The 25,839-nt window shown below is 54.3% G+C and overlaps 2 protein-coding genes across 11 annotated transcripts in view; one reads left to right on the forward strand and one right to left on the reverse strand.

Moving 5' to 3' along the window:
• LAMB3 (laminin subunit beta 3) overlaps positions 1-12,408 on the forward strand; it is a 65,304-nt gene extending 52,896 nt beyond the window's left edge. For all 9 annotated transcript variants that reach the window (XM_061383621.1, XM_061383615.1, XM_061383619.1 and 6 more), the window contains 9 exons: positions 657-817; positions 955-1,175; positions 1,466-1,663; positions 2,216-2,360; positions 6,033-6,240; positions 7,541-7,682; positions 8,076-8,252; positions 9,221-9,374; positions 11,925-12,408. In XM_061383621.1, coding sequence (XP_061239605.1) covers positions 657-817; positions 955-1,175; positions 1,466-1,663; positions 2,216-2,360; positions 6,033-6,240; positions 7,541-7,682; positions 8,076-8,252; positions 9,221-9,374; positions 11,925-12,061 — 1,543 coding nt within the window. In that variant the 3' untranslated portion in view covers positions 12,062-12,408. The remainder of the gene's footprint in view (positions 1-656; positions 818-954; positions 1,176-1,465; positions 1,664-2,215; positions 2,361-6,032; positions 6,241-7,540; positions 7,683-8,075; positions 8,253-9,220; positions 9,375-11,924) is intronic.
• A 910-nt stretch (positions 12,409-13,318) lies between these two features.
• Positions 13,319-25,839, reverse strand: part of CAMK1G (calcium/calmodulin dependent protein kinase IG) — a 30,816-nt gene continuing 18,295 nt past the window's right edge. For both annotated transcript variants that reach the window (XM_061383614.1, XM_061383612.1), the window contains 10 exons: positions 25,569-25,643; positions 22,950-23,088; positions 22,180-22,303; positions 20,419-20,494; positions 18,647-18,759; positions 17,815-17,893; positions 15,833-15,920; positions 15,184-15,602; positions 14,291-14,418; positions 13,319-14,162 (listed from right to left, as the gene is read on the reverse strand). In XM_061383614.1, the coding sequence (XP_061239598.1) occupies positions 14,328-14,418; positions 15,184-15,602; positions 15,833-15,920; positions 17,815-17,893; positions 18,647-18,759; positions 20,419-20,494; positions 22,180-22,303; positions 22,950-23,088; positions 25,569-25,643 (1,204 nt within the window). In that variant the 3' untranslated portion in view covers positions 13,319-14,162; positions 14,291-14,327. The remainder of the gene's footprint in view (positions 14,163-14,290; positions 14,419-15,183; positions 15,603-15,832; positions 15,921-17,814; positions 17,894-18,646; positions 18,760-20,418; positions 20,495-22,179; positions 22,304-22,949; positions 23,089-25,568; positions 25,644-25,839) is intronic.

Genomic DNA, 25,839 nt, shown 5'->3' on the forward strand with positions numbered 1-25,839 from the left:
ACCGTGGGGGGCCCGAGCCACCCCGGTATGCGGTTGGCCTTGGTCTCAGAGCTGAGCAGGGAGCCTATGGGTATCTAATGGGCTGGGCGTGCCGGCCTGGAGGGGCCTCCTGAAGGATGGTGCACATGGAGCAGAGGCTGGCCACGGAGAAGGGGAGGCTAGTGGCAGGGACTGGTCAGGTGGAGCTGCAGAGGGCCGGAGAGGGAGGAGTCTCTGCAAACTCAGTGACCATGGGTCAGGGCAGGTGACCCCCTTCGGGCGGAAACAGACCAACAGGTCAGCAGCTCTGGGAGCCCTGGTGGGGAGAGGAGAGACCCGGGTGCCCGGGGTCCAGGTGTGGCTGATGGCAGCCTGTAGGGACCCCAGGAGGAGAGGGTCAGGGAAGCTCCTCGTGGAAGCTGGTGTGGGGACGCAGAGGAGAGCTGGGAGCCTTAGGCTCACACCCATCCAGGAGAGAGAGGTTTTTCTGGATCTGCCTGCGTATGGATGGAGGGAGACGATGCTGGCTTTAGCGTGGCAGAATCCTCTCCCGTCTGCGGCTTTCCCTGATGGCCTCTGTTTCTCCTGACTCGGTAGCAGTTTCTCCGGGGGCATGGCTGGGTCTGGGAGGCAGCCCCTCTCCTGTATTTTAGTGGAAACGTCTCCCCCTACCTTAGGCGGACGCTTCAGGGCCTACAGCTTGATTTGCCCCTGGAGGAGGAGACCTTGTCCCTCCCGGGAGACCTGGGGAGTCTGGACAGGAGCTTCAATCGCCTCCTCGTCGCATATCAGAGCAAGAGGGAGCAGTTTGAAAAGATAAGCAGTGCCGACCCTTCAGGTGAGCGGGGTGAGGGGGAGCGTGGAGACCCCACGCCGGGCCAGGCTTCAGCTCCCCTCCGGCTGGTCCTCCGCCTCCAGGCCTGGGGGGTCCAGGGCTGGCTCAGTGAACCTCTCTTCTTTCCCCTCCTGCACCAGGAGCCTTCCGCATGCTGACTGCAGCCCATCAGCGGTCATCCCAGGCTGCTCAGCAGGTCTCGGACAGCTCCCGCCGGTTGCTGCAGCTCAGGGATAGCCGGAGAGAGGCGGAGAGGCTGGAGCAGCAGGTGGCAGGAGGACCAGGAGCCGGTGGTCCCCAGCTCGCGGCCCTGAGGCTGGAGATGGCCTCCGTGCCTGATCTGACGCCCACCATCAACCAGGTGATGCCTGTTGCGGAGCCCGACTTTCCCCCTCTGGCCCCCTGGCCTGGCTTGTCACACACCAACGGCTGCCCCACCGTTCCCACCGGGGCTGTGTAGACCCCACCGCCACCCCATCCATCCTGCCCCTCAGCCCCTGCATGGGCTGCTCAGCAGCGACCGAGCCAACCAGTTTCTGGGGGCCCGGTTGCCACAGAGACGTCTGTTGGCTGTTGGCTTCCCAGGTGTGGGATGGGAGTGGTTGTTGCAGAGCCTTGGGGACCCCTTTTGACACCCCCATCTCTCCACAGCTCTGTGGGGGCTCCAGGGAGATGCCTTGCACCCCGGGAGCCTGCCCTGGGGAGCTCTGTCCCCGAGACAACCGCACGGCCTGTGGCTCCCGCTGCAGAGGCGCCCTCCCCAGGGCAGGTGGGGCCTTGCGGACGGCGGGGCAGGTGGCCGAGCAGCTGCGGGCCTTCGGCACCCAGCTCCAGCAGACCAGGCAGATGGTAGGTGTGGCGGGTGGCGGTGGGCACCCGTAGTCAGGGGAGGCAGAGGGGACAGAGCCCCCGGGCGATTCAGAGCTCCCGTTTGGCAGCCAGGAGACACAATCCCAGAGGTGTCAGCTGACTTGCCCGCATGGCCCCACAGCCAGTGGGGCATCTCAGGTGACTCTAGTGGTAAAGAACCCGCCTGCTGGTGCAGGAGACATAAGGTACTCAGGTTCAGTCTCCCCTGGAGGAGGGCATGGCAGCCCACTCTAGTACTCTGGCATGGAGAATTCCCATGGACAGAGGAGCCTGGTGGGCTACAGTTTATGGGGTCACGAAAAACTCGGACATGACCTAAGTGACTTAGCAGGCGGCAGGCATCACGGCAAGTGAGAGATGGAGGCCAGTGTTTCTACATCACTTCTTGTGAGGCCAAACAACGCTAGTTACACGTCTCCCAGGTGGATCCTGGGTAGCCAATGCCTGCAGACCCCCACCCCCTCCATGGGGGCCGCCGAGAGGCTCCCTTGGGGACTTTGACCCCCGCTGACCCACAGCGTGTGTCCGCAGATCAGGGCAGCGGAGGAGGCCGCCTCGCAGGTCCAGTCGGACACTCAGCGCCTGGAGACGCAGGTGAGCGCCAGCCGCTCCCAGATGGAGGAGGACGTCAGACGCACGCGGCTCCTCATCCGGCAGGTGCGGGAGTTCCTCTCAGGTGAGCCGGTCCTCACCCTCCCTTGGGCTGATGTGTCCATGCCTGCTGGCCCGCAGGGCCCTGTTTGCTGTCCCCCGATCCCCCACCCCCTACTTCCCATTCCTCCGTCAGCGCCTCCTCACCCTTGACCAGTCCGCATTTTCACCTGGGTGGCTGCTTCCTCTCCCATCTCCTTCCAACAGCCTGAAGCATCTTTGAAACATGTGCAGGTGGGGTGGCATTCCATGCATACCTAACATCCTTCATTCCACAGCCTCTGTCACCTCCTGGATGTGGCTTGAAGCCCGTCTGTTTGACTCACGAACTGTCCTTGAACAGGCCAGCTCCCTATTTGACTCACAAACTGTCCTTGAACAGGTCAGCTCTCACTAACCTCAGGGGTGCTCTCTCTCTTTCTCCGTCTGGGATGCTGTCTCCAAGGCGACTGATTCTTGCCCTCCAGGTCTGAGTGTACATATCTGCCTCGAGGGGACTTTCCTGATCACCTTCTCTGGTCAACCCCCTCCCCCAGCCCCCTCTGGAGTTGGCTCTTCACTGCTCTGAGCCTGTGGTTGTTGAATTCTTCTGTCAACGAGGGTGTTGCTTGTCTCCGCACCAGACTCTCAACTCCAAGAGGCCAGGGACGGCTGTGTGTCTTGTTCACTGTGTCCCTGAAAAAGCACCCAGTGTTGGCTGAATGAGTAAAGGAACCCGAGGCACTCCTGAGCTGCCCTGGGGAGTGGCAAAGATCCCAGCACAGGGCTCAGGAAATTTGTTGAACTTTGAGCAAGTTGCTTTCCTCTTTGCCTCCATGTTCGCTTCTGCCAACCGAGATGAGAGTATTTTACAAGTTTATTCTGGGCATCAAGCAACTGATGGAAAATGTGTTTTGAAAAATGAAAGGTTCCTCAAGAATATGAACCAATATTACTATATTTCTGGTCCCTGCCAGGGTATTTGCTTGGCTGGGAGCCAAGGGCCTGGTGTAACAATATTTCCTCCTGCTATTATTGGGGTGCCTTGGCTCCAAGAGCCCAGAGCTCCCTCCTGAGTGCATGTGGCAGGTTGGAGAGAAGCAGGAAGGATCCGCCTGATGTGCCCCGAGTGGCCCCAGGCCAGGCTGCAGTCAGCACCCCCTGGAGATCCTCAGAATGGGGACGTGCCGCGTGCATGCTGGCCAGTGGGGCCTAACAGTGGACGAAGGGGCAGGCCAGAGTTTGGGGCTCAGCCTCCCAGATAAGGAGGCCTTGCCCCCGAGTGAAGCCGAGTAAGGCTGACCCCCTCCTCCTGCATCGACCCCAGAGGTGAGAGGGGGTCGGGAGCCTCTCCTTGGGGTGCTGCCCCAGCTCCTGTGAATAGGCAGGGAGCTGCCAGGCTGCGGGATGCCTGCTGCCCCGTCAACTCAGATTGAATCCTGGGACAGGACGCAGGGCAGAGAGGAGAAGAAAGGCCTCAGCCAGGACGGGAAGGAGCCAGGGCGGTTCTTACAGTCTCCAAGGTTCTCGTGTCCAGGCTCCTACTGCAGCGGCATGCGTAGCAGCTGCTGTGGGCACGCAGGGTCACCCAGCGAGGGTGGGAGAGCGTGAGGCCAGCGGAGGAGGGAGGGGACCCCGTCTTTCCCAGGTCTTCAACGGGAGTGACAAAAATAGTAAATCAGGTGTACGGAGTTCTTACTAAGCGCCAGGCACTGTTCTAAAGTGCCTCACGTGTATTACATTATTTAATCCTGCACGCCTGCCACTTTGTAGATGAGGACGCCAGACACAGGGAGGTTAAGAAGCCTGCCCACGGGCACCCAGCTTGGAGCGGGTGTGGGTAGGGCTCGCCTAACTCCAGGGTCCACACTCTAGATCATTGCACTCTGAGATGGAGGCCCCCCACCTCGCCACACACACACACACACACACACACACTTGCTTCCTTGTGTTTGCTCATATTCATCTTCTTGCTTTCTCTCCCCTGCTTTGCCTTGCACCTGCTAATTCCTATCCGCCCTCTAAGCATCCTCTAAGTATCTCAGTCTCCAGGAAGCCTCTCTGGACCCGTCAGAGCGGGTTAGCCGCTCCTCCAAGGGCACCTAAGTGGTTAGATGCCCCTCCGCAGGTGCCGCCCTCACACCCTGTGCTTGGCCCCATCACCCAGGGTTGTGCTCCCTGGTCCCGCTAGATTCCAAGCTCCACGAGGGCAGGGACCAAGTCCATCTGGTTTGCAGCCTCTGCGCCCCACGTCCTGCTGCTCAGAGCGGTGAAAGTTTGCTGAGCCCACCCTGAGACTCAGAAGCCCACGAAACTGTGTGACTCAGACCAAGCCCTCGGGTGCAGCTGAAGTGAAACGGAATGGAGGAAGGGCAGGCGCTCGGTGGGGGTGTGCTAGCCGTGGGCTGTTGTCTAGGAAGGCGTGTCTAAGCCGCATTTTGAGAGTAGGACTCTGGGTTAGGCGAGCAGTTGATGGTCTCTACTGGGAGGTCCTTGTGAAAGCAGGTGGTTGGGGAAAATCTTACTTGATTAAACTCAGCTGCAGTCATGCCCTGGGCTCCTGCAATGTGCTGCTCTGGCCCCGTAAGAACCCAGCAGCAAAGAGGCACGGTTTCCACCTTCCAGGAATGTCCTTCCATCTGGCATGGGGAGGGGATTTGGTCTGGGACCTGTGTAGCCACCTGGTGAGGAAGCTTTTGATTGCAGAATAAGGCTAGACCTGGGGCCCCCAGAAAAGTCCCAGTCACGGGGCAAACCATCTGGATAGGCAATGCCCTCTTCCTTCCCACAGCGGTACCAGTGGAATCTGTAGAGTGACCACGGGGAAGGAGACGCCACCTCTGTACATCTGATCTTACTCTCTGACCCGGAGGTGGTTTGTGAAATTCCTGATAATTGTTTCCTATCAGCTCCTTCCACAGATCGGGAGACTGAGCTCAGAGAAGCTAGCTAACTTGGCCTAGGTGGCTTGAGTAGAAAAGGGGAAGCCTGGGTCTGGAGCCCCTTAAGCCACTCATTCGCTGTATACAGAGTGCCTCCGAGTGCCAGGCACCGTGCTCAGGGCTGGGCTATAGCCGTGGCTGAATGGCAGTCCCTGTCCTCACGTTGCTTACGTTCTAGTGGGGAGTCAGACGGAAGATCTGACAAACGAGTAAATTGTTCGGCATGTGGGTGGTGATAAACGTTCGGGAGAATGATGAAGCTGAGTATGAGGAGAGGGAACGTTGGCAGAGGGTGCAGATTACCACCCTCGATCAGATGGCCGGGGCCCGCCTCCCTCAGAAGGTGATGTGTGAGCAAAGCCCTGATGATCATCTGCTTTTGCACAAACAAGCACTCTGGCCCGAGGTGGAGGGGGCACGTGGCAGGGGTCTTATTGCCAAGGAAGCAGTTCCAGTTCCTGGCTGGTGTCCCCACTCCGGGGCCGCTTACGTCTGCGCTCCAGGCATTGTTCGGGGCCAGCTGCCTGGCACCGCCTCCTCTCTCCAGCCTGCAACTTCCTGTGGTGCCACATAGTTGCCACAGCTGTGCCAACACCCCTCCTCGCACAGCAAGGTGCCCGGAAATTCTCAGAGCAGGGTGCCTGGGAGGGGAGGGCGGCAGCTCTGTGGGCAGGCTAGACGGAGATGCCACGGATGCCGCTGGGCCTGGGGGAGGCCTATGACCTTGGGGGAACATGGCTGGGCTCCCCCAGTCCAATGGGCGGCTTGTCTTCCAGACCCTGACACTGACACAGCCACCATCCAGGAGGTCAGCGAGGCTGTGCTGGCCCTGTGGCTGCCCACCGACTCGGCCACAGTCCTGCAGAAGATGAACGAGATCCAGGCCATCGCGGCCAGGCTCCCCAACGTGGACCTGGTGCTGTCCCAGACCAAGCAGGATGTTGCTCGGGCTCGCAGGCTGCAGGCCGAGGCCGAGCAGGCCAGGTATGGCCTGGCGTCCTGAACTCTTCTCCCAGGACTGGGCTGGGGTTTTGCTCCCCGGCTGTGTGGCTGGAAGCAAGAGAGGAACCTCTATAAATCAGAGGGGTCCTGGGAGACAGGAGGGGTGCTGACTGTGGTGGCAGATGGTCAAGTGATACCCAGCGTCCAGGCTCAGGTTCATTCAGCGTGGCCCCGCCTTCCATACTGGACATCGTCCCCAAGGGCCGCCTCAGCTCTTGTGGTTGGGGAAGTTCAGTTCAGTTCAGTTGCTCAGTCGTGTCCAACTCTTTGTGACCCCATGGACCACAGCACACCAGGCCTCCCTGTCCATCACCAACTCCCGGAACTTGCTCAAACTCATGTCCATTGAGTTGGTGATACCATCCAACCATCTCATCCTCTGTCATCCCCTTCTCCCACCTTCAGTCTTTCCCAGGATCAGGGTATTTTCAAACAAGTCAGCTCTTCACATCAGGTGGCCAAAGTATTGGAGTTTCAACTTCAACATCAGTCCTTCCAATGAATATTCAGGACTGATTTCCTTTAGGATGGACTGGTTGGATCTCCTTGTAGTCCAAGGGACTCTCAAGAGTCTTTTCCAACACCACAGTTCAAAAGCATCAATTCTTTGGAGCTCAGCTTTCTTTATAGCCCAACTCTCACATCCATACATGATTACTGGAAAAACCATAGCCTTGACTAGACGGACCTTTGTTGGCAAAGTAATATCTCTGCTTTTTAATATGCTGCTAGGTTGGTCATAACTTTTCTTCCAAGGAGTAAACATCCTTTAATTTCATGGCTGCAGTCATCATCTGCAGTGATTTTGGAGCCCTAAGAAATAAAGTTAGCCACTGTTTCCACTGTTTCCCCATCTATTTGCCATGAAGTGATGGGACCGGATGCCATGATCTTAGTTTTCTGAATGTTGAGCTTTAAATCAACTCTTTCACTCTCCTCTTTCACTTTCATCACGAGGTGTTCATCACTTTCATCACGTGGTTGGGGAAAGCGCACCTTATTAAACTCAGCCGTAATCATGGCCTGGGCTCCTGCAGTGTGTTGCGCTGGTCCCCAGAGGAGACAGCAGTAAAGAGGCTTGGTTTCCGCCTTCCAGGAATATCCTTCCATCTGGCATGGGGAGGGGGGCTTGCTAGGGTCCTGGAATGGAAAGCTACTACTGAGTTAGTTCTCAGCCTCTTTCCTTGGCTGGAGAAGGTACTGTCCGGGACTGGAGAGCGCCTTCACTCAGAGCTCTCCCTGAGTGAATTCTCCGCTGTCCCTTGTGCCCGTCCCGCCCCAGGAGCCGGGCCCATGCGGTGGAGGGCCAGGTGGAGGAAGTCCTGGGGGCCCTGCGGCAGGGCACGCTGGCGCTGCAGGAGGCCCAGGACACCATGCGGGGCACCCGCCGCTCCATGCGGCTCATCCAGGACAGGGTCGCTGAGGTAAGTGTCCCACGTGGGGGAATGAACGTTCAGACCCGGGCACGAGGCAGAGACAATGTCAGGAAGGGACCTGGCTGGGAGCTGAGATGGGGCCCTAAAGAATCAGGGGCTACAAGCCTTGGCCTGGCTTCGAGCTTTTAGTTTTCTGGCCTCGTGGCTGATGCAGAAGCAGGGGTGGCCTGTGAGCTCCGGCAGGAGTAAGGGGGGATGGTCAGCTGAGCCGGTGAAGGCTGGGAGGCTTGTATGCTGGGGGCAGTTAGGGGATTGGATGGGGGTGATAGTGATGCCCTGATTGGAGGCATCAGTTTTTGTGGCCCAAAAACTGGAAAGAAGACCGAAGGTCGCTGCCTATGAGACCCACCCCAAACCCCCGGTCTCTCTTTTTCCACAAAGGTTCAGCAGGTACTGGGACCAGCAGAAAGACTGGTGACCAGCATGACGCAGCAGCTGGGGGGCTTCCGAGCACGGATGGAGGAGCTTGGCCGCCGGGCCAGGCAGCAGCAGGCACAGGCAGCCCAGGCCCGACAGCTGGCAGAGGAAGCCAGCAAGGAGGCGCTGAACGCGAAGGAGGTACGAAGAGGGCAGAGAGAGCCCGAGGAAGCACTGTCAGTGGGAGCAGGAGTGGGCTCTGTACACTTGATAAGACCACGGCTCCAAAGCATTTTGCATGGGCATGGTCGCTTCAGTCCTGTCCAGCTGTTTGTAATCCCATGGACTGTAGCCCGCCAGGCTCCTCTGTCCATGGACATTCTCCAGGCAAGAATATTGGAGTGGGTTGCCATGCCCTCCTCCAGGGGATCTTCCTGGCCCAGGGATCGAACCTGTCTCTTATGTCTCCTGCATTGGCAGGTGGGTTTTTTACCTCTAGCATCACCTGGGAAGCACCTCCCCCACCAAAGCCCTTTAAGTACCAGTTACTCTGAAATATACCTGGGGTGGAGGGTAGATGGAGCTTCTGGATTCTTACACCTTTGGCTGCTTTTGGTGGAGCCACTTTGGGGATGTTGCAAACAGCTGGTCCAGTTCCTCTCCTTTCACAGACAAAGTGGATTTTGTCCAGGCACAACGCTTGTCTACAAAGCAGGGCTCTTGACACCCGACCCAGAGCTTATCCTCTGTCTGTGGCTTCCCAGCCCAGACAGGCACTCTTGATTTAGCACAACCTGAGCCCCATCACTGTCAGAATTAGATCAGAGAGAAGGTCAGAGGGCCATTCTCAACATCTCCAGGGTACCGGTGGTCCTGGTACAATGGCCAAGCTGCCAGGCATGCTATTAAGTGACAGCCATGTATCCGGCCCTGCGCTGGCAGTGAGCTGGGAAGTGACAGGCGCTGCGGATGGAGGGAAGTACAGAAGTTAAGGTGTGATTTGTGGCCCAGGGGCTTTTATAGAGCAGACCCACCCCATGGGGGATATTAAAAGGCACCTCATCTCCGTGTCCAGATGTGGGTGATATCAACTCCTTTGGCCAAAGGCTTTTAGGACTTTGGACGATGGTGATGATGGTGATGCAGAAGTGGTTTTTCCTTTTTTTCAGGGGTTTGAGAGAGTAAAGCAAAAATACGCTGAGTTGAAGGACCGGTTGGATCAGAGCTCCATGCTGGGAGAACAGGACAGCCGGATTCTGAGTGTCAAGACGGAGGCGGAGGAACTGTTTGGGGAGACCATGGAGATGATGGACAGGATGAGAGGTGAGGGAGTGGTCCAGGGCCTTGGACCGCGGGGCATCCCTGAAGGCTGCTGCCAACCCAGGGTTTCTGAGGCCCACCCTTTGGAGCTAGCAGTACTAGGGGAGTGAGAGCAATTGGGATTTCCTGAGTGCCTAACAGGGACAAGGCCTAGAATGGGGCTGTGAGCAATGTGGTGATGTTCGCAAAACTAGGCCTGCCTTTGAGGAGCTTGCAATTCAGAGGGGGGCATTTTTTCCTGTTGGCCATTAGCTTCATGAAACTGCATTTAACAGCACAAGGAGATCTGTGATGAAAGCCTGAATAATAGGCGCTTGAGGGGCTCAGAGGATACATAATGTCAGAGAGAAATGTTCAGAGACGGCAGTGTTCAAAAAAGAAAAAAAGATCAGATTTGAGGTGGGCCTGGAAGGATGAGGCTGTGAGGAGGAGGAGGGGCATCAGGACAGGGTGGTTAGGGAGGAAATAGAGGATATGGGCAGGACCACCCTCCTGGGGAGGAGAGTTGACGAGGACGAAACTCGTGGTAGCGAAGGAGCAAGGAGACACGTGGCTGGTGCCCACGGCCGACCCGCACGCCAGGAGGAGGGGGATAGACACAGCCCTGGAGGCAGTAGGAAACCAGCCAGCAAGTCGTAATGAATGGAGCTTTCAAAAGCGTTCTGAGGCTCCCCAGAAAGGCGAACAGGGGCTTCCAGGCTCAGTCTCTTAGGATGCGATGATGGGGTCACGGCCCTGGGGTGCCCTGTGAATGCCACGACCAGAGTTTCTTTGAATTTTGGAGAAAGCTTTTGACAAAATTCTGTTTGGCTAGCCAGACGGACGGAATGGACAAAGGTGGGCTGGTGAGTCGACAGTGAGTGGATTCGAGGCTGTGGCCAGCTACACCTGAAGCAGGAGGTGTGAGGGGCTGACCCAGATGGAGGAGCCCAGCCCCGGGCCAGTGCCTGCCCTGCCCATGTCCATCAGCGTTCTGTATGAAGACAGAGAATGTGCTAATCAAATCTGGGGATGGCAGGTAGCAGATACACTGGGTGACAGAACTAGCATTCTGAGTCTCAGAAGGATGGGCTGAAGCTAACAGGATACAATTAAGTGAAGAGAAACATTCTCTCTCAACCTGGCATTGTCTGCACTCAGAAGTATAGCTCAGGTAAGGCCGGGCTACTCAGGGGCTAATGTAGCTAAAAACTTTATGACTGGTAAGTGATAAATGCTTACACATTGTTACTCACCTGAAAAAGATGCAGGAATTTTGATATAAGCCAGAAGTGCCTTGCTCCTGACAGAAGAGCTAATAAATGCAAAGCAGCCAAAATAAGGGGAGTAATGGCTCAAGGGCGATATTAAAAATATGTAGTAACTGGTGTGTCTTACGCCTACTACCAGCCAGGAAAAACTCACTGAAGCAAGCATTTACCTGCTTGCTGGAATTTACCTTTAATTTTAGGGTTATGGGGAAGATCATGCATAGGGAGCCCCTAGGAATGAGAACGGAGGAGGAGAAGAGCGGCTAATAAAATGTCACTACTTATCATGGCCCATAGGTCCATATGGGGGCCTACTGGCTGAATGTCAACCTGGTAATAACCCCTGCTACACTCCACTGATAGTCTCACCTGGGAGATGGGGTTCAGTGGGGGCCAGTACATCTCCAGAAGAGATATTGACGAACCGGTGTACATCGGGGGTCAGGGCGGGGGTGAGCAGAGTTGGGAAGTAGGGAAGGCCTAGAGATTCTATCAGGTGAGGCATGGAGGAAGGAACTAGGGAGGTTTCCTCTGGGGAAGATGCGGCTCAGACATGTGAAGGACTGCCGTGTAGGAGGCATAGCAGATCGAGTCTTAACAGCCCAGGAGACAGACCCAGGACCATGGGGTGGAAGCAAGACATGCTCAGATTCTGGCTTAATGAGAAGATTTTGTAATGAGGACTGCCTGAGGATGGAGCCTTGTGAGGCAGTGACCCCCACTGCCGCCCTGCTCTGGGAAGTTGAGGCTGAGGCTGAGTACCAGCTCCCATGAATGCCGAGCTGCCTAGGACAACAGGAGGGACAGGCTGGACCAGATCCCTTTGGAGTCCTTCACATCCTCCACACATAACCTGGGAGGTGGGATGCGTAATGGACCAGCAGGGCAGGGCTAGGTGTATCTGGAGTGTCGGGGAGAGAAAACGGGGAGGAATCCAGCCTTCCAGCTCTTCTGCCCTGGTGCCCACCAGGATCCCTGGTGGGATGGCAGCTGACCGAGTCCACCACAGCGAGTGTCTAACCTTGGTGCCAGGGGCCTCCACCATCGGCCTGGGACTGCTCCGCCTAGAGCCGAGGAGAACCACAGGGGCAGGGGACCCCCGGGTCCAGTCCTGGCCTGGTTTCTCTAAAAGTGGGAGAAGGGGCTGGGGAGAGCTGCCTTGGGGGGCCAGGCTCCCCTCGGGGTGGAGGTGGTTTCTCGGGCAGGTGCAGCTCCAGGTGGGCGGGAGGGGACGGAAGGGTTGGGAGTCTCGGTGCATCTCACCGGCTCCTCTCCCCACTCCGGCTGTTCCTTCGGCCCTCAGACATGGAGTCAGAGCTGCTTCAGGGGAGCCAGGCCATCGTGCTCCGCTCGGCGGACCTGACGGGGCTGGAGCAGCGCGTGGAACAGATTCGGAACCACATCAACGGGCGCGTGCTCTACTACGCCACCTGCAAGTGAGGCGGGGCCTCGCCCGCCGCCCCCTCGTCTGCCCTCTCGGCTCCCGGGGCCCTGGCTGGCTGGCAGTTCTTTCCTGCTCCAGGAGACTCTTACGCAGCCTAAAGCACAGCCGGAACCACCCCCAGGATGCAGCTGAGCCTGGGCCGGTGGGGCAGCTACAGCTGGGGGACGGCGACCGTGGAGGCGGGCCCGTGTCACCATGTCCAGCGGCTCTCGAGTGCAGGGCGCTTGGCTGGGCAGGGTCCTTGCCCTTCATTCTACACTGAGGCTGAAGTCCTGGGCCCACACAGAACTGTAACTCAAAACGTTGCACAAGGGAAAAGTCCAATAAAAATCTTGGGAAAGGAGCCTGGAGGTCCAAAGAGGGGAAATATTCTGTCTCCCTGTTACATAAACCTTTCTCGCCTGTTTCTGTCTCTGGTCTGGGGTCCCTGGGTGCTCCCCTGCTCAAGCCCAAGGCCTGGTGGCATATGAAGCATAGGCTGACACTCTCTGCCCAGTCTAGCTGGCGCATCACCCAGACTGAGGGAGACGGGGCCCATTTGCTCCAGGAACTGACTGAATTCCTTCCTTGAGAGGCCAGAGGAGCTGTTTTCATCTTTGAACAACTATCCAGTTTCTCATTTGTAGATGGAGAAATAGAAACCCAGACATGGGGAGGAAGTTGTTCGAAATCACACAGCTCCGAGAGGCAGAACTAAGACTAGACTTTGTGTCTCTTGGGATTTTAAAAAGAAGCTATAAACGTGTGTGTGTGTGTGCGTGTCGGCAGATATGCAAGCGGCACGAATATTTGTGTGTTAACTGTGGTTCAGGCACCATGCTAGTGTTCTGTCTACATTAACTGCGTGGTCGTTAGGGATCACAGTATTTATGGAGCGTGTGCATTTTATTTCATGATATGGGTGGCAGTGTTGTTCCCATTTGATAGGCGAGGAGACCAAGGCCCCAAAGGCTCACAGATGTGGCAGGCAGGGCTGAGCTGAGCCTCAAACCCACGTTCATCTGTTACAGGCATTAGGATGGATGCTGGGCCGGGCTGTCTGGGTTCCAACGGCGCCTACTTCCAAGGGGCTGTTGGAGAGGAAAATGAGTCGATGTGTATAGCTCACGACACTGGGTGCCTGGCCCACCCCCCAGAGCTCCTGCCCTCGCCAGGTCCTGCCTGACCTCCAGCTCTCCATGTGTCTTCCACTCCGCAAAGCCCAGAAGCCCCTGAGCTGCTTCTGACTTAGAGAAGGACCAAAAGAAGCCTCATAGAGAAAAATATGTCCATTTTATTCAGCACAACACAGAGCAGGAAGCCGGAGGGTGCGGAGGACAAGAAAACAGGGGCGGGACAAGAACAATGAGCCTGATTTTCAGGGAGAGAAAGGAGCAGAAGCAGGATTTGAATGACAGGCTGAAAGGACAACAGTCGACTTCCAATTTTTACTTAATTGAGTGTGTGTGTGTGTGTGTGTGTGTGTGTGTGTGTGGAGGGCGTCCGGCCAGGACAAAAAGTGCTTACAGTACCTAGTGGTGGGTTTCTGTTTCATCTTGGAGGGTGTGGTACTGCTTTTGGACGGGGGTGGAGGCATAGGCCGATCAGAAGTGGATCGTCTGGGAGTTAGGGAGTTGGGAGGTGAATTCGGAGAGCTCACAGGCAGACTGTGATGCTGCCTGTCGCTCATGCAGACTGACAGGCCCCTCTGTCAAGGAGAGGCAGGAGCAAGTGTGTGCTGAGTGGGGAGGCAGGGTAGCTGCTCCATATGGCTTTGCTCAGAGATGGCAACACAGATGGGCCAGCCCGTTAAGCTTTTCACGACGACACAGACCTGGGCACGAGCTGTCTACGCACCCTGCACAGAGCCACCCCGGCAGGGGCGGGTGTGTCGGGGTGGGGGGCATGGAGCAGGCAGGCCCGGGAGGATGCCACTCCTCCTGCCCGCAGCTTCCCAAAGCTCCACCGAGGCTGGGGCTCGCTCCTGGGCCTTCAGGGAGGCTCTGGCCTGGGCGGCAGCCGGCTGCTGCATCCGATCAGGTCTTGGTCTGCTGCTCTCCCTCCCGCCGCAGGGTAGACTCCAGGTTTGGAAGGGCGAAGAAGAGTTGAGTATCTCTCCTGGAGAGGAAAGGGGTTGAGGGTTGGGGGGTGCTGCCGCCTCTAATACCCTCTGTAGCCCATTGTGGAGACTCCGGGGCAGAGCTCTCCCCCTGAGCTTGAGGCCTTCCTTCCTCTAGTCCCCTCACCTGAAAACTGTAGTGAGACAGACATGGGCCCTGGGGATCACATGATGAGACAGACTCCAGTCTGCCCCACCCGGCAGTGGGAGCTGCCGCCGGCTTTCACTGGTACCATGACTTCTGATTTGAAGTTCCTGGAAAGGAAACGTCGCAGCAGGCTGTGGAGTATTTGGAGAAGGAGGAAGGGCCGCGGTAGCCCTCTGTGCCTGTGGCAGCCACTCAGACCTCCCTTCATGAGGTGCAGAAAGTACAAGCCTTTACAGAGAAGACGGATGAGATAAGCAAGCCCCCTAGTCCTCCCAAAACACAGTGTCCCTGGAATCTAACCCCCACCACTCACAGGATCACACTTTCCTGCAGGCGTTTATAGTCCCTGATGCCTCACTAAACTCTGACAGCAACACTGTAGGGTTTCCCTGGTAACTCAGAAGGCAAAGAATCTGACTGCAATGCAGGAGACCTGGGTTCGATCCTAGGATGGGAAGATTCTCCTGGAGAAGAGAATGGGTACCTAGTCTGGTATTCTGGCCTGGAGAATCCCATGGACAGAGGAGCCCATTGGGCTATCGTCCACAGGGTCGCAAAGAGTCAGACACGACTGAGCAACTTTCACTTTTCCTGTGGGGCAGACTGAGCAGGTGTGATCCAATCAAACCATTTTACAGACGGGGAAATAGAGACACAGATGGACATGTCCGGGGCCACACAGCTGGTGAGGGGTGGGGACTGGGCTGGAGGCATCTCCATTGATGCCCCCGACCCTTTCCAGAGCTTTTCTACACCACGGAGCTGCTTCCAAGTGGGAGAGGCTCCCAGGTCTATTTTTTTTTAGCTGCATTGTCCTGAGTTCTTTCAGCCCCAGGTTGAGCAGGACTAAGCCTGGGGCTGGAAATACGTACTGTTTTTTGTTGGCCTTTTTGAGGAGCGTGGGCTCGGAGCAGTAGGAGGCGTTTGCTTTGGTCCCGACGTTCGTGCAGCTGGAGCAGCAGCCGCAGGGCCCGATGGCCAGGGGCCCCTGCTGCATGGGCACCAAGCTGCTGCTGATGCGGAGGGAGCCATTGACCAGGCAGTTGAGGGACCTGCCCCCGGGGGCCGCGGGCTGGGGGCCGTGCCGGCAGGGCAGCCGGGTCAGCGTGGGGGCCGCCGCGCTCGGGCCCGGGGCGGCGGCTGTCTCGGTGATGGTGATCTCCGGGGAGGTGGGTCTCGAGGCTGCAGGGACGGGCGGCCTGTTCTCCGCCTCAGGCCGGACCCCCGGGCTCTGAAGGTTCATGTGCAGCTTCCGCATGTGGTGGACCACGGCCGCTGCGTTGAAGGCTTGCTGGGGAGACACGAGACCCGTCTCTGACCGTCTCCACCCCAGAGGGCCTCCAGCCTTCCCTCTGCCCCATGGACGCTTGAAACCAATGTGCGCACCTCTCATTTCACAGAAGGGTCCAGGGAGCTCCAGCGTCTGCCGGGAGACCCCAAGGAAAGCCCCCCGCCCCAGCTGCCCCAGCCCAGCCTCCAGGGCCCAGACGGCCTGCCCGCCTCCTGGAGAGGACAACTCACCCTCCACTTGCTCTTGGCGAAGTTCTTCTGGATCTGGAGGCTGACTGATGGGTAGATGTCCCGGTGGAGGGCTGTGTTTCCGTTAATCCTGTGGATGTGGAGGGGACACCTGGCTAGTGGTGGTGACGGGGACTCCGTCAGGGGTTGGGCAGGGGCTGGGCATGCAGATCCAGGGTAAGCTGCCTGGAGTTCCCCAGGACAAGGGCTGGAACCCCCTGGAAAGGTCATAGGGGGCCTATGGTTTAGAAGGGCTTCCTAGGTGGCTCAGATGGTAAAGAATCTGCCTGCAAGGCAGAAGACCCAGGTTTGATCCCCAGGTCAGGAAGACCCCCTGGAGAAGGAAATGGCTACCCACTCTAGTATTCTTGCCTGGAGAATTCCATGACAGAGGAGCCTGGTGGGCTACAGTCTATGGGGTCTCAGAAAGTTAAACATGACTGAGCAACTAACATTAGTATTACTACACTTTAGAAACTTGCTTTTGAGCTGGGTGGGCAACCTATAGCCTGTGGACCAAATCTACTCATTGTCTGCTTTTGTAAGTAAGGTCTTACTGTGACACAAACACACCCATTCATTCAGCTATGGGCTATACTGCTTCCATGCTGCGAGGGGCAGATTGAGTAGTTGCCATGGAGACGATATGGCCAGCGAAGCCTAAAACATTTACTACATTTACTATCTGGCATTTTACAGAAATAAAATTTACAAATACCCCATCCCTTACCCCTGGCCCAGTGTCAGAGGGCATTTGGCTGTTACTATCCTTTGACTCTAAACTTTGCACAGAAGCCACCTCCTCTCGGAAGCCTTCCTCTATGAGGCCACCCCCACAGAGGCTGCCTGTTCCCTGTCCCCTGAGCCTCTTATCTGTCCATCTCTAAGTGTCCTCAGACACTTGCCGTGTGAACAGTATTTTCTAGGTACTAAGGGACCTGGAGAAGTAACAGATGTGGCCCTGCTCACTGGGGGCTTACAGTGCAGGTTGGAAGCCTTGTTTCATGCCATGAACTAGAGTAATTCATGGTGAGCTGTGTGATTGTTAAAGAGAGATGGGAAGGTCTGTCTAGACTGCAGGAGCCAGGGCTTCAGAGGAGGACACAGACGGCTCTGGATCCTGAAGGATGCGCATCCAAGGCAGGGCCCTCGAGGTGGTGAACATGTGACCCAAGGTGAAATGTGGAAAGAGCTTGGGATGGAAGAGGGTAGGAGAAAAATAGTCATTAGGCCTTTCTGGAATAGAGAAGGTGTGTTGGGAACCCTGACAAATGAAGTTGGAGGTGACAGGCCAGGCCAGATTAGGGAAAACCACGGCTTGCTGCAGTAGGAACTGGGGAGCTTGTAAATTTTCCAGCAGGTGGGTAGCACACAAAAAAGGAAGTGTTTCAAGACTTTCTTTACCTGCTTTGTGTGTATGTGTGTGTGTGTGAAGCCGCTTCAGTCGTGTTCAACTCTTTGAGACTCTATGGACTGTAACCTGCGAGGTTCCTCTGTCCATGGAACTCTCCAGGCAAGAAAACTGACGTGGGTTGCCAAGCCCTCCTCCAGGGGGTCTTCCTAACCCAGGGATCGAACTCCTGTCTCTTGCATCTGCTGTACTGACAGGCAGTTTCTTTACCACTAGCACCACCTGGGAAGCCCCTTACCTGCTTTACCAATTGGTTGCTTTGTGATTGTTCTCAAAGTGCCTCGCATGGAATAGGCTTTGATCCCAGAGTAAGATGATGCTCTTAAGCAGAGTAAAGTTGTCTATCTGGCTGCATCTGATTCCCGATTTGATGATCCAGCTGCTACTGTTGGATCAGAACCCACTTCATTAAATGCTGTTTATATCTCTGGCTTGATCTGATCTGTGCCCTTTGGGTGCTATACCAGTACACAGCTCAGGGCAAGCAGACTCCAGGGAAATGCGTTGTGAAAAAGTCAGCGTGGTGTCTGAGGAGCAACAGCAAGGGTGTAGAGCCCACGCGTGCCTCACTCACCAGGGGTGCCTCAAGGCCTTCTCACAGGTGTACCGCTCATTCGGGTCCTTCTCCAGCAAGTGGCAAATAAAATCCTTGGCTGTGGGGAGCAACCAAAGACACAACAGCTAAGGACCAGATCTCATGACTGATGGAGAGTCACTTCCAGGCTGGTGGGTGGCACAGAAGGCATCTTTAGCTCATCTTCCAAAGAGGCAATTTTAAGAGTCTTGAAAGAGAAAAAGAATCCAAACCACCGAGCAGCAGCCCACCTGAAACCACCAGAGTGGCTCCACGCAGCTGTGTCACCCACACAGCACTGCAGATACATCTCTGGTCACGAGGCACCCCGTGCCTGACGCCACGCGGGTGCCCGCCTGCACCAGTCAGGGGCCAGCACCACACATGGGCACACGCGTGAATGCTGGCTTAGCTCTGATCCCCACTTAAATGGACCCAAGGACAAATACTGATGGCCGTCGCTCACACAGACCTTGCAGGCTCTCGGCTGGACAGGCGAAAGGCAAAACTCGGCCTTGGTTTTGTCCTTCCTGCCTGGAATGCGCCCCTGGGCTTGCTCTGCCCTCCTGGCCCCTCGTCTGAAGTACCTCCCTGCTTTTCTAGGCATCCCACGGTTCTGCCTCCAGGAAAACAAAAGCAGGAACCTTAGATGCGAATCATTTATTTGGCCTTTGAACCAGATGAAGATTTCTCCACTTTCCTTGGCAGCCTGTTCTGTCAGATTCCCCTGGGACCGTTAAGAGCCAGGACTGTCATCCGTTATTAAGCTCTCTTCTCTTGGCAGCCTCTGCCTTGAACCTGTTATTTTGTCTTTCCCTCAGACTGGTCTTACCTGACTCAGAAATGTCATCCCAGAACGGAGATTCAAACTCATAGTAGCCTTCCTTGATCTTCTCAAACAGCTTAGACTCAGTTTCTTCGTAGAAGGGAGGATACCCACACAGCCTGCATTGGAACAGCAAGGTATATGCTGCTGAAGGACCCCGTCCTGGGCCAGCCGCTCCCCTCTGCCCAGCCTCCACTATATACACGGGCAGGCAACAAGGGTCCCCAGTCAGCAGCGTGACCAGTACATGGGTCTGCCCCTGATTCATGAATGATGCATGCATGTGCTAAGTTGCTTCAGTCATGTCCAACGGATGCAGGAATGATGCAGGTTCCATCAGATGTTTATGCAGGAACCAAAGTTTGGAACAGGTGGCCCTTTATATCCTACATTATATCCCCCAAACCCTCACTTTCTCCCTACCCCTGACTCTGCATGGGTGCAAAGTCACTTCAGTTGTGTTGGACTCTTTGGAACCCTATGAACTGGAACCCACCAGGCTCCTCTGTCCATGGGATTCTCCACCCAGGAATACTGGAGTGGATTGCCACATCCTCCTCCAAGGAACCTTCCTGACCCAGGGATTGAGCCTGTATTTCCTGCGGCTCCTACATTGCAGGGGTATTCTTTACCACTGAGTCCCTGGGGAAGCCCCCATGATTCTTGAAAAGCGAAAGTGTTAATTGCTCAGTCATGTCCAACTCTTTTCGATCCCATGGACTGTTGTCCAGCAGGCTCCTCTGTCCATGGGATTCTCCAGGCAATAATACTGGAGTGGGTTGCCATTCCCTTCTCCAGGGGACCTTCCCAATCCAGGGATAGATCCTAAGTCTCCTGCGTTGCAGGCAGATTCTTTACTATCTGAGCCACCAGGGAACTTTGACTCTTTAGATGATGTATCAACTATCTTCAAGAAGGATGGTAGAAATGTCTACTTGAATGTAACTTTCCAAGGGATTCTTTTTAGGCTGTTTTGTTCTTCATTCTTTAGAACCTAAACCACTGATTGGCACAGAGGAGACAGCCAATGACAATTTGTTGAGTGTATCATTGAAGAGAAGACTTATTCAACATACTTTGAGGAAATAGAGAAATGCATCCATACTGAGGAGGAAATGATTAATTTCAGGTTATTTTCCAAGAGCAAAGTTTGCTATCAGTGAGAAGGGATGCCGGGCAGGGGGTGGTGAGCAGATTTGGAAAGGAGAGCCTGAGAACAAGAAGTCCAGTCTCCATTCGAATTGCGAGGGGGAGCTGGGGATTGCTCTCGAGTCACTGCAGGGCAAATAGACCTCATTTAGGCTTGTGGAGGAGGAACCATGACGAGGTTCATCCAGGCCATCATTTTGCCTTGGGCTGATGTTATCAGGAGAGAAATCTGAGACGCGAATATTGTGCCCCCTTGGCTTCTAAGTTTAGGATGTCTCCTCCTTCTTTAACTGTTCATTTTATAGAGTGGGACTCAGTACATTTATATACAGTAAATGGGGGTGGGATGCACAAAGTGGGAGTGCCGTGTGGCTGCACAGTGGGTTCACACTGAACTCTGTTTTTATAACTGAGTGGCGATCAGGACAAGATCCTCTGGAGCTGTGTGCATTAGTAAGTGTGTGTGTGTGTGTGTGTGTGTGTGTGTGTGTGTGTGTGTGAATGCACGTGGACGTGCACATGCTTTGGAGGTGGATGCTGCTTGAGGTGCTGAGATGGGGAGGAGAGAAGAAAGGGTGAGCAGGCGCTGAGACTCCTCAGGAGCTGGGCCAATGCCAGCTTCTACTCACAATATGTAAGTGATGACGCCGATGGACCAGCAATCCACAGCCTTGCTGTAGGGTTTCTGGGCCAGCACTTCTGGAGCTGCAGTAAACCATAGGAAGAGTCAGGCTGAGCAGGAGCAAGAGCAGAGGGTGAGGAATGCACGTCAAAGGTCAGCAAGAGGCGTAGAGAAGAGGGTTAGGGTAGCACCTGGGATGAGTTGATGTTTAAGGCTAGACATTCTCCTACAACACAGACAGTGTCTCTCCCAGCAGGCTAAATCTTTCTCCAATACACGAGGAGGTCCCATGACAGGCCCCATGACTCCTCCATCAGACTGGGGATCTCCAGGGCTAGGTTTCCTCCTTTAGACTTAGTACTCTGGAGGCAGGGTCTGTAGCTTTCCACTCAGATGGGAGACCCCCAGGGCAGGGATCCTTAGACAGGGAAATCTGCAAGGTAAGGACTTTTTCCTCTCACGAGATCGGATCTCCCTGAAAACAGAGGTTCCATTAATTGAGGAACTTCCAGACGGCAGGTAGGAACTGTCCCATCAGTCTCTGTTACCTCCTAAGGGCAGGCCTTCATCTTCCCCATCAGCCCAAGAGCTCCATGAGGGAATGGGCCATGTCTTCCTTTGACTGGCAGCTCTGCGGCAGTAGTGAGCTGCCTTCGGTATTTATCCCAGATACCAGTGATTTGTATCCAGTGGACTCAAAACCTGTTGGTAAGTAACCACCTCTCTTTCAGGGAGAGAGAAGATTCCCTCTGTTGAGTCAGGGTTGTACTTCCTACTTCCAGCCCCAACTACTCTTGATGAGTGGCCAAGAGAGAAGGGGCAGTGGATGCTCTAAGCTTTGGCTTTCTCCTTCCAAGAACCCAGGAATGCTTTCTCCTGGTACCCTGCCTGTTGGCACCTTTTGGGGGGCCCTGGAAGCCTATAGAGCTATGAGGCAGGGGGCCCCACTTCTGCCAGTTTCCTAGGCTATGTCCTTGGGTGTATATTTGGGTGCCCATATTTAAGTTCCTCGGATTCAAACTCAACACTGCACCTCCAGGATACCAGCAGTTGCGGGGGCTGAGGTCTCCTCCAGACTGGGAGAAAGGAGAGAGGGGGGCTACTGGCCAACCCTTCTGCAATCTACAGATCTCTGGGTTTGTGGTCTTGTTTCTGTTCCTGGTCTAGGTGGAAAAACAAAAGCAGGAAGCCTTGCTGCAAAAATGAGAGCCAAAGTATAGACAGGGCAGTGGGAAGGCTCAGGGTAGGATGTCTTTAAAAGATGTAGGGTTTGGGAGCAGGCAGAAGTGTTTCAGATAGATTGAAAGTGAAAGTGAAAGCTGCTCAGTCATGTCTGACTCTTTGTGACCCCATGGACTATACACTCCATGGAATTCTCCAGGCCAGAGTACTGGAGTGGGTAGCTGTTCCTTTCTTTAGGGGATCTTCCCAACCCAGGGATCAAACCTAGGTCTCCCGCACTGCAGGTGGATTCTTTACCAGCTGAGCCACCAGGGAAGCCTAAGAATACTGGAGTGGGTAGCCCATCCCTTCTCCAGCGGATCTTCCTGACCTAGGAATCGAACTGGGGTCTACTGCATGGCAGGCAGATTCTTTACCAACTGGGCTACTCAAACCTTATACCAGATAGATTGGGTGGCCCTAAACCTCACACGTGACTGCTGTACTGGGATCCCACTGTCCCCTCACAGCAGTCTTTTTCTGTGAGTAATATCCACGTGGAGGGATGTAGCCAACTGGTCAACCTCCCTTCTGTCCCCAGACTCACCCACGTAGCCTGGGGTCCCACAGGCAGTGGACATGACACCATTCTGCTCCATCTTGGAGAGCCCGAAGTCTGTGATCATGATCTTAGAATTCTCCTCGGGGGTGAGGTACAGGAGGTTTTCAGGCTGTGAGGGAAGAGAAATATCATGTAACGTAGGATACAATCACCTGAAACACACATTTATTTCCTTTCCCCCATATCTAATTTCTTAGGAAGCTGTATCCTGGGCTCCTGACTTTAAGGCCAGACTTATTTCCCTCCGTTTTTCCTATCTTCTTCCTACTTGACCTTCATTCACCATAACTCAGCACCTTGTATTTTGCTTTTGGCCCTGACTTTACTTAGCTTTATAGCTATTGATGTACTAACCCTTCCTTCTTCTCATCCCCAACTACTCCAAAATTGTTTTGTTTTTTGAGGAAACCAACCCTTATTTTGTCTGATCTTTCTAAACTCTGGTACATGTCTGGTGCGATGTTGACTCTCAGTAAGTATTTATTAAATACTGTATTCAAGGCTGTGTTCAAGGAATAGCATGGATTTTCTCGGTAACCTCGTAGGGTGAGGATAGTGAAAATCAGAAAAAGGCTGAGGTACAAATTAACAATGATTGTTCAGTCACCCAAGATTTGTTTTAGAATCCGAGAGTGAAAGGGACCTTAGGGATCATCTGGTTCAACTCTCTCATTTTACAGAGCTTAGACTGCCCACGATCCATGCAGTTTCCCAAAGAATCATTCCATGTTTCCCGGAGGGCCCCATCTCAGCACCTTTAAGTCTCTGTGGACAATGCCGTTCTCGTGGAGGTATTTTACAGCTGACAACACCTGCTGGATCACCAAGCTGGCATCCTTCTCTGTGTAGACGCCCCGCTCCAGAATTCGGTCAAACAGCTCCCCACCAGAAACACTGTGGACACAGGGGCAAGTGCAGGAATCCAGCCCTTATTTCAAATCAAAGGGATGTGAATGCCTTTGTTCTCGAGCTCTGGGGACGTAGAGCCCTTTGATGGAGAAGGCAGGTTTCCACGCACCACCGTTCAAGGGATGCCGGGGGAATTACTCCAATCTCAGGATACATCCTTTTGAGTACCTGGAGTGCTATCACTAGGGAGTCATTTCTTTTAGCCAATCATTGACCTCTCTCTGGAAACTCTCTTTTAAAATGGAAAATACCACTGTTTAGGGTTTCGCAAGAAGTCAGTTTTCAACTAATACAACATTGTAAATCAACTATATTCCAATCGTTGCTTCCTGTGGACATATTTCACAGCTGCCTTCTTTCCTGGCCTGGGACACAGGGAGCCATGACAAAAGGGAGAAGTGAAGCTGAAATCAGACAAAGTAGGAAAGAGAAGGAAGTCCAGATGAGGCTAACTGGGCTTCTGCCAGGATTTCTTTCCTCATTTTGGAAAACTGAGTTACCTAAAGCTGAAATTATGAGGTGGAGTCATAGCAGTGTTTTTAGGCTCGTGTGGTACAGTATCTGAGAGTTCACAGGCGCTTGAAGATCAGGTCCAACCTCACGTCTTGCTGTTCTCTAGGCTACTTGCACCAAGTTTTCTGTCAGTGCTGGAACGCGTCAGTGGCACAGAATTCCCTCCCTAAGACAGGTTGTTATATTTTTTGTCATCTTCTTAATATTTCTATGTATTATGATGGAACTTGACTCCCTGCAGTTTCTACAAGTGACATTGCTTGTGGATATCCACACACGTAGGCACCATGCAGCAATGAGGGAGCAGAAATTTCTTTAATCAAAATGCACACCGTCCTGTTCCTTTTGTTTCTTTCTGGGCTCTGTTGTGGGAGCTGGAGGCTCATGAGAAAGATATTCTTTGTCCCTGACTGTGGATTCCTGACTCACAGCAGCCTGGGTCCTAGAGCTGGTGCTCTAGAAGCCTTGGCAGGACTTTGTGCATCCGTGCGTGCTTGACCATGTCTGACTCTTTACCCTGTAGCCTGCTAGGCTCCTCTGTCCACGGGATTTTTCCAGCAAGAATACTGGAGTGGGTTGTCATTTCCTCCTCCAGGGAATCATCTGGACCCAGGGGTTGAACCTGTGTCTCCTGCATTGGCAGACAGACGCTTTAGCACTTGAGCGACCTGGGAAGCCCTTGGCAGTACTTTGGTGACATCTAAACCTGCCCACCCTCCCACCTGGGTGACTTGTGCTAATTCTGTTGACTTGGTCTCATTAAGATGCCATGTGATCCCTGCTCACTTGTTCATGCTGCTCTGGGTCCCTCTAAGCTCACTCCCTTGGCTGCTTGCTACCACTATTCACTGGGCCTCACGTGAGTCCAAGAGTTAACAGCCTGAGTAGACTCAATAAAATTCCTGGGGAATCAGCCTATCAGTCAAAAAGACTGCATCCACCTTTGCTGAGATTGCAGGGTTAGCGTATGTGTATGTGTGAGTGTGTGTGTGTGTACCTTATACACTGAAGCATCTCTGAGCCTAAGGATGAGCCCTCAGGGGCACTGACTAGCCCTATATCAGCCACTCTCAGGCATAGCTCTTATCTGGATGTTACCATCACATGGACACCTTTGTAATGTGGCACCATTTCTATCCAATACACGGACACAGGCACAGTCTCAGCTTATTTTTAACACTGGGTGGCTCTCTTCTGAGAAAGTCACTCTTTCTATTGAATTGCTCTCTATCTACTTATGGCTTCTACTTCCATGGTAATTTTACCTGGAGTGATGCTAAGATATTTAATACCCAGTTTAGAGAACACGGGGGGCTTTCCTAGTGGCTCAGATGGTAAAGAATTAGTCTGCAATGCAGGAGACTTGGGCTTGATCCCTGCATTGGGAAGATTCCCCTGGAGAAGGGAAAGGTTACCCACTCCAGTATCCTTGCCTGGGGAATCCCATGGACAGAGGAGCCTGGCGGGCCACAGTCCACGGGGTTGCAAAGAGTCGGATACAACTGAGCGACTAACACTTTCACTTCATTTTCTTTATGGACCATGGACTTATGGGTCAAAATGGACTCAAGCCACAGTGCCAGAGGAAGGTTCTGGAGGCCTCCTGCTATGCTAGGCACTACCCTTTCAATTGTAGGGTTGTGAGGCGGTCCAGAAAGTCTGAGAGGCATAGGGAAGCAGGGGAGGATGGACAAGTTAGGGCCACAGCCATTTCAACAAGTGGTAAGGCTACACTGGTTCATACCAACTCAATTATCAGCCCTAGTTTTAACTCTCGGTCCACTCAGAACACATCCACAACCAGAAAGAACTCTTGGCATGTCAAAGCCTCTTGAACTAATTCTTGATTTGTCTTTTAATCACAATCCTTCCCTTACCACTGACAAACCTCTTCTAGGCTTCTAAGGCCCCACCAGACTCTGTGTCGGGGAAGAGGGTCGCCATGCACTTACAGCTGCATGACCAGGTAGTAGTGAGTGGTGCTCTCATAGATGTCCTCCAAGGTCACAATGTTCTCGTGCTTGATCCTGAGGAAGAGAGAGGGTCACCGTGAGTGACCTATGGTTCACGTGGTCCAGACAGAGAAAGCAGATCTAGCCTAGATGGACTTTGATTTCTTTCAGAGACTTCTGATGACAATGTTTAGGAAGACATGATCCTTGTGACGCCTTCCTGATAAGTAGGCAGTCACAAAGAAATTCCAGAGAAAAGATTCCCAGCATG

Source organism: Bos javanicus, chromosome 16, assembly GCF_032452875.1.
Source record: "Bos javanicus breed banteng chromosome 16, ARS-OSU_banteng_1.0, whole genome shotgun sequence".
NCBI classification, from domain to species: Eukaryota; Metazoa; Chordata; class Mammalia; order Artiodactyla; family Bovidae; genus Bos; species Bos javanicus.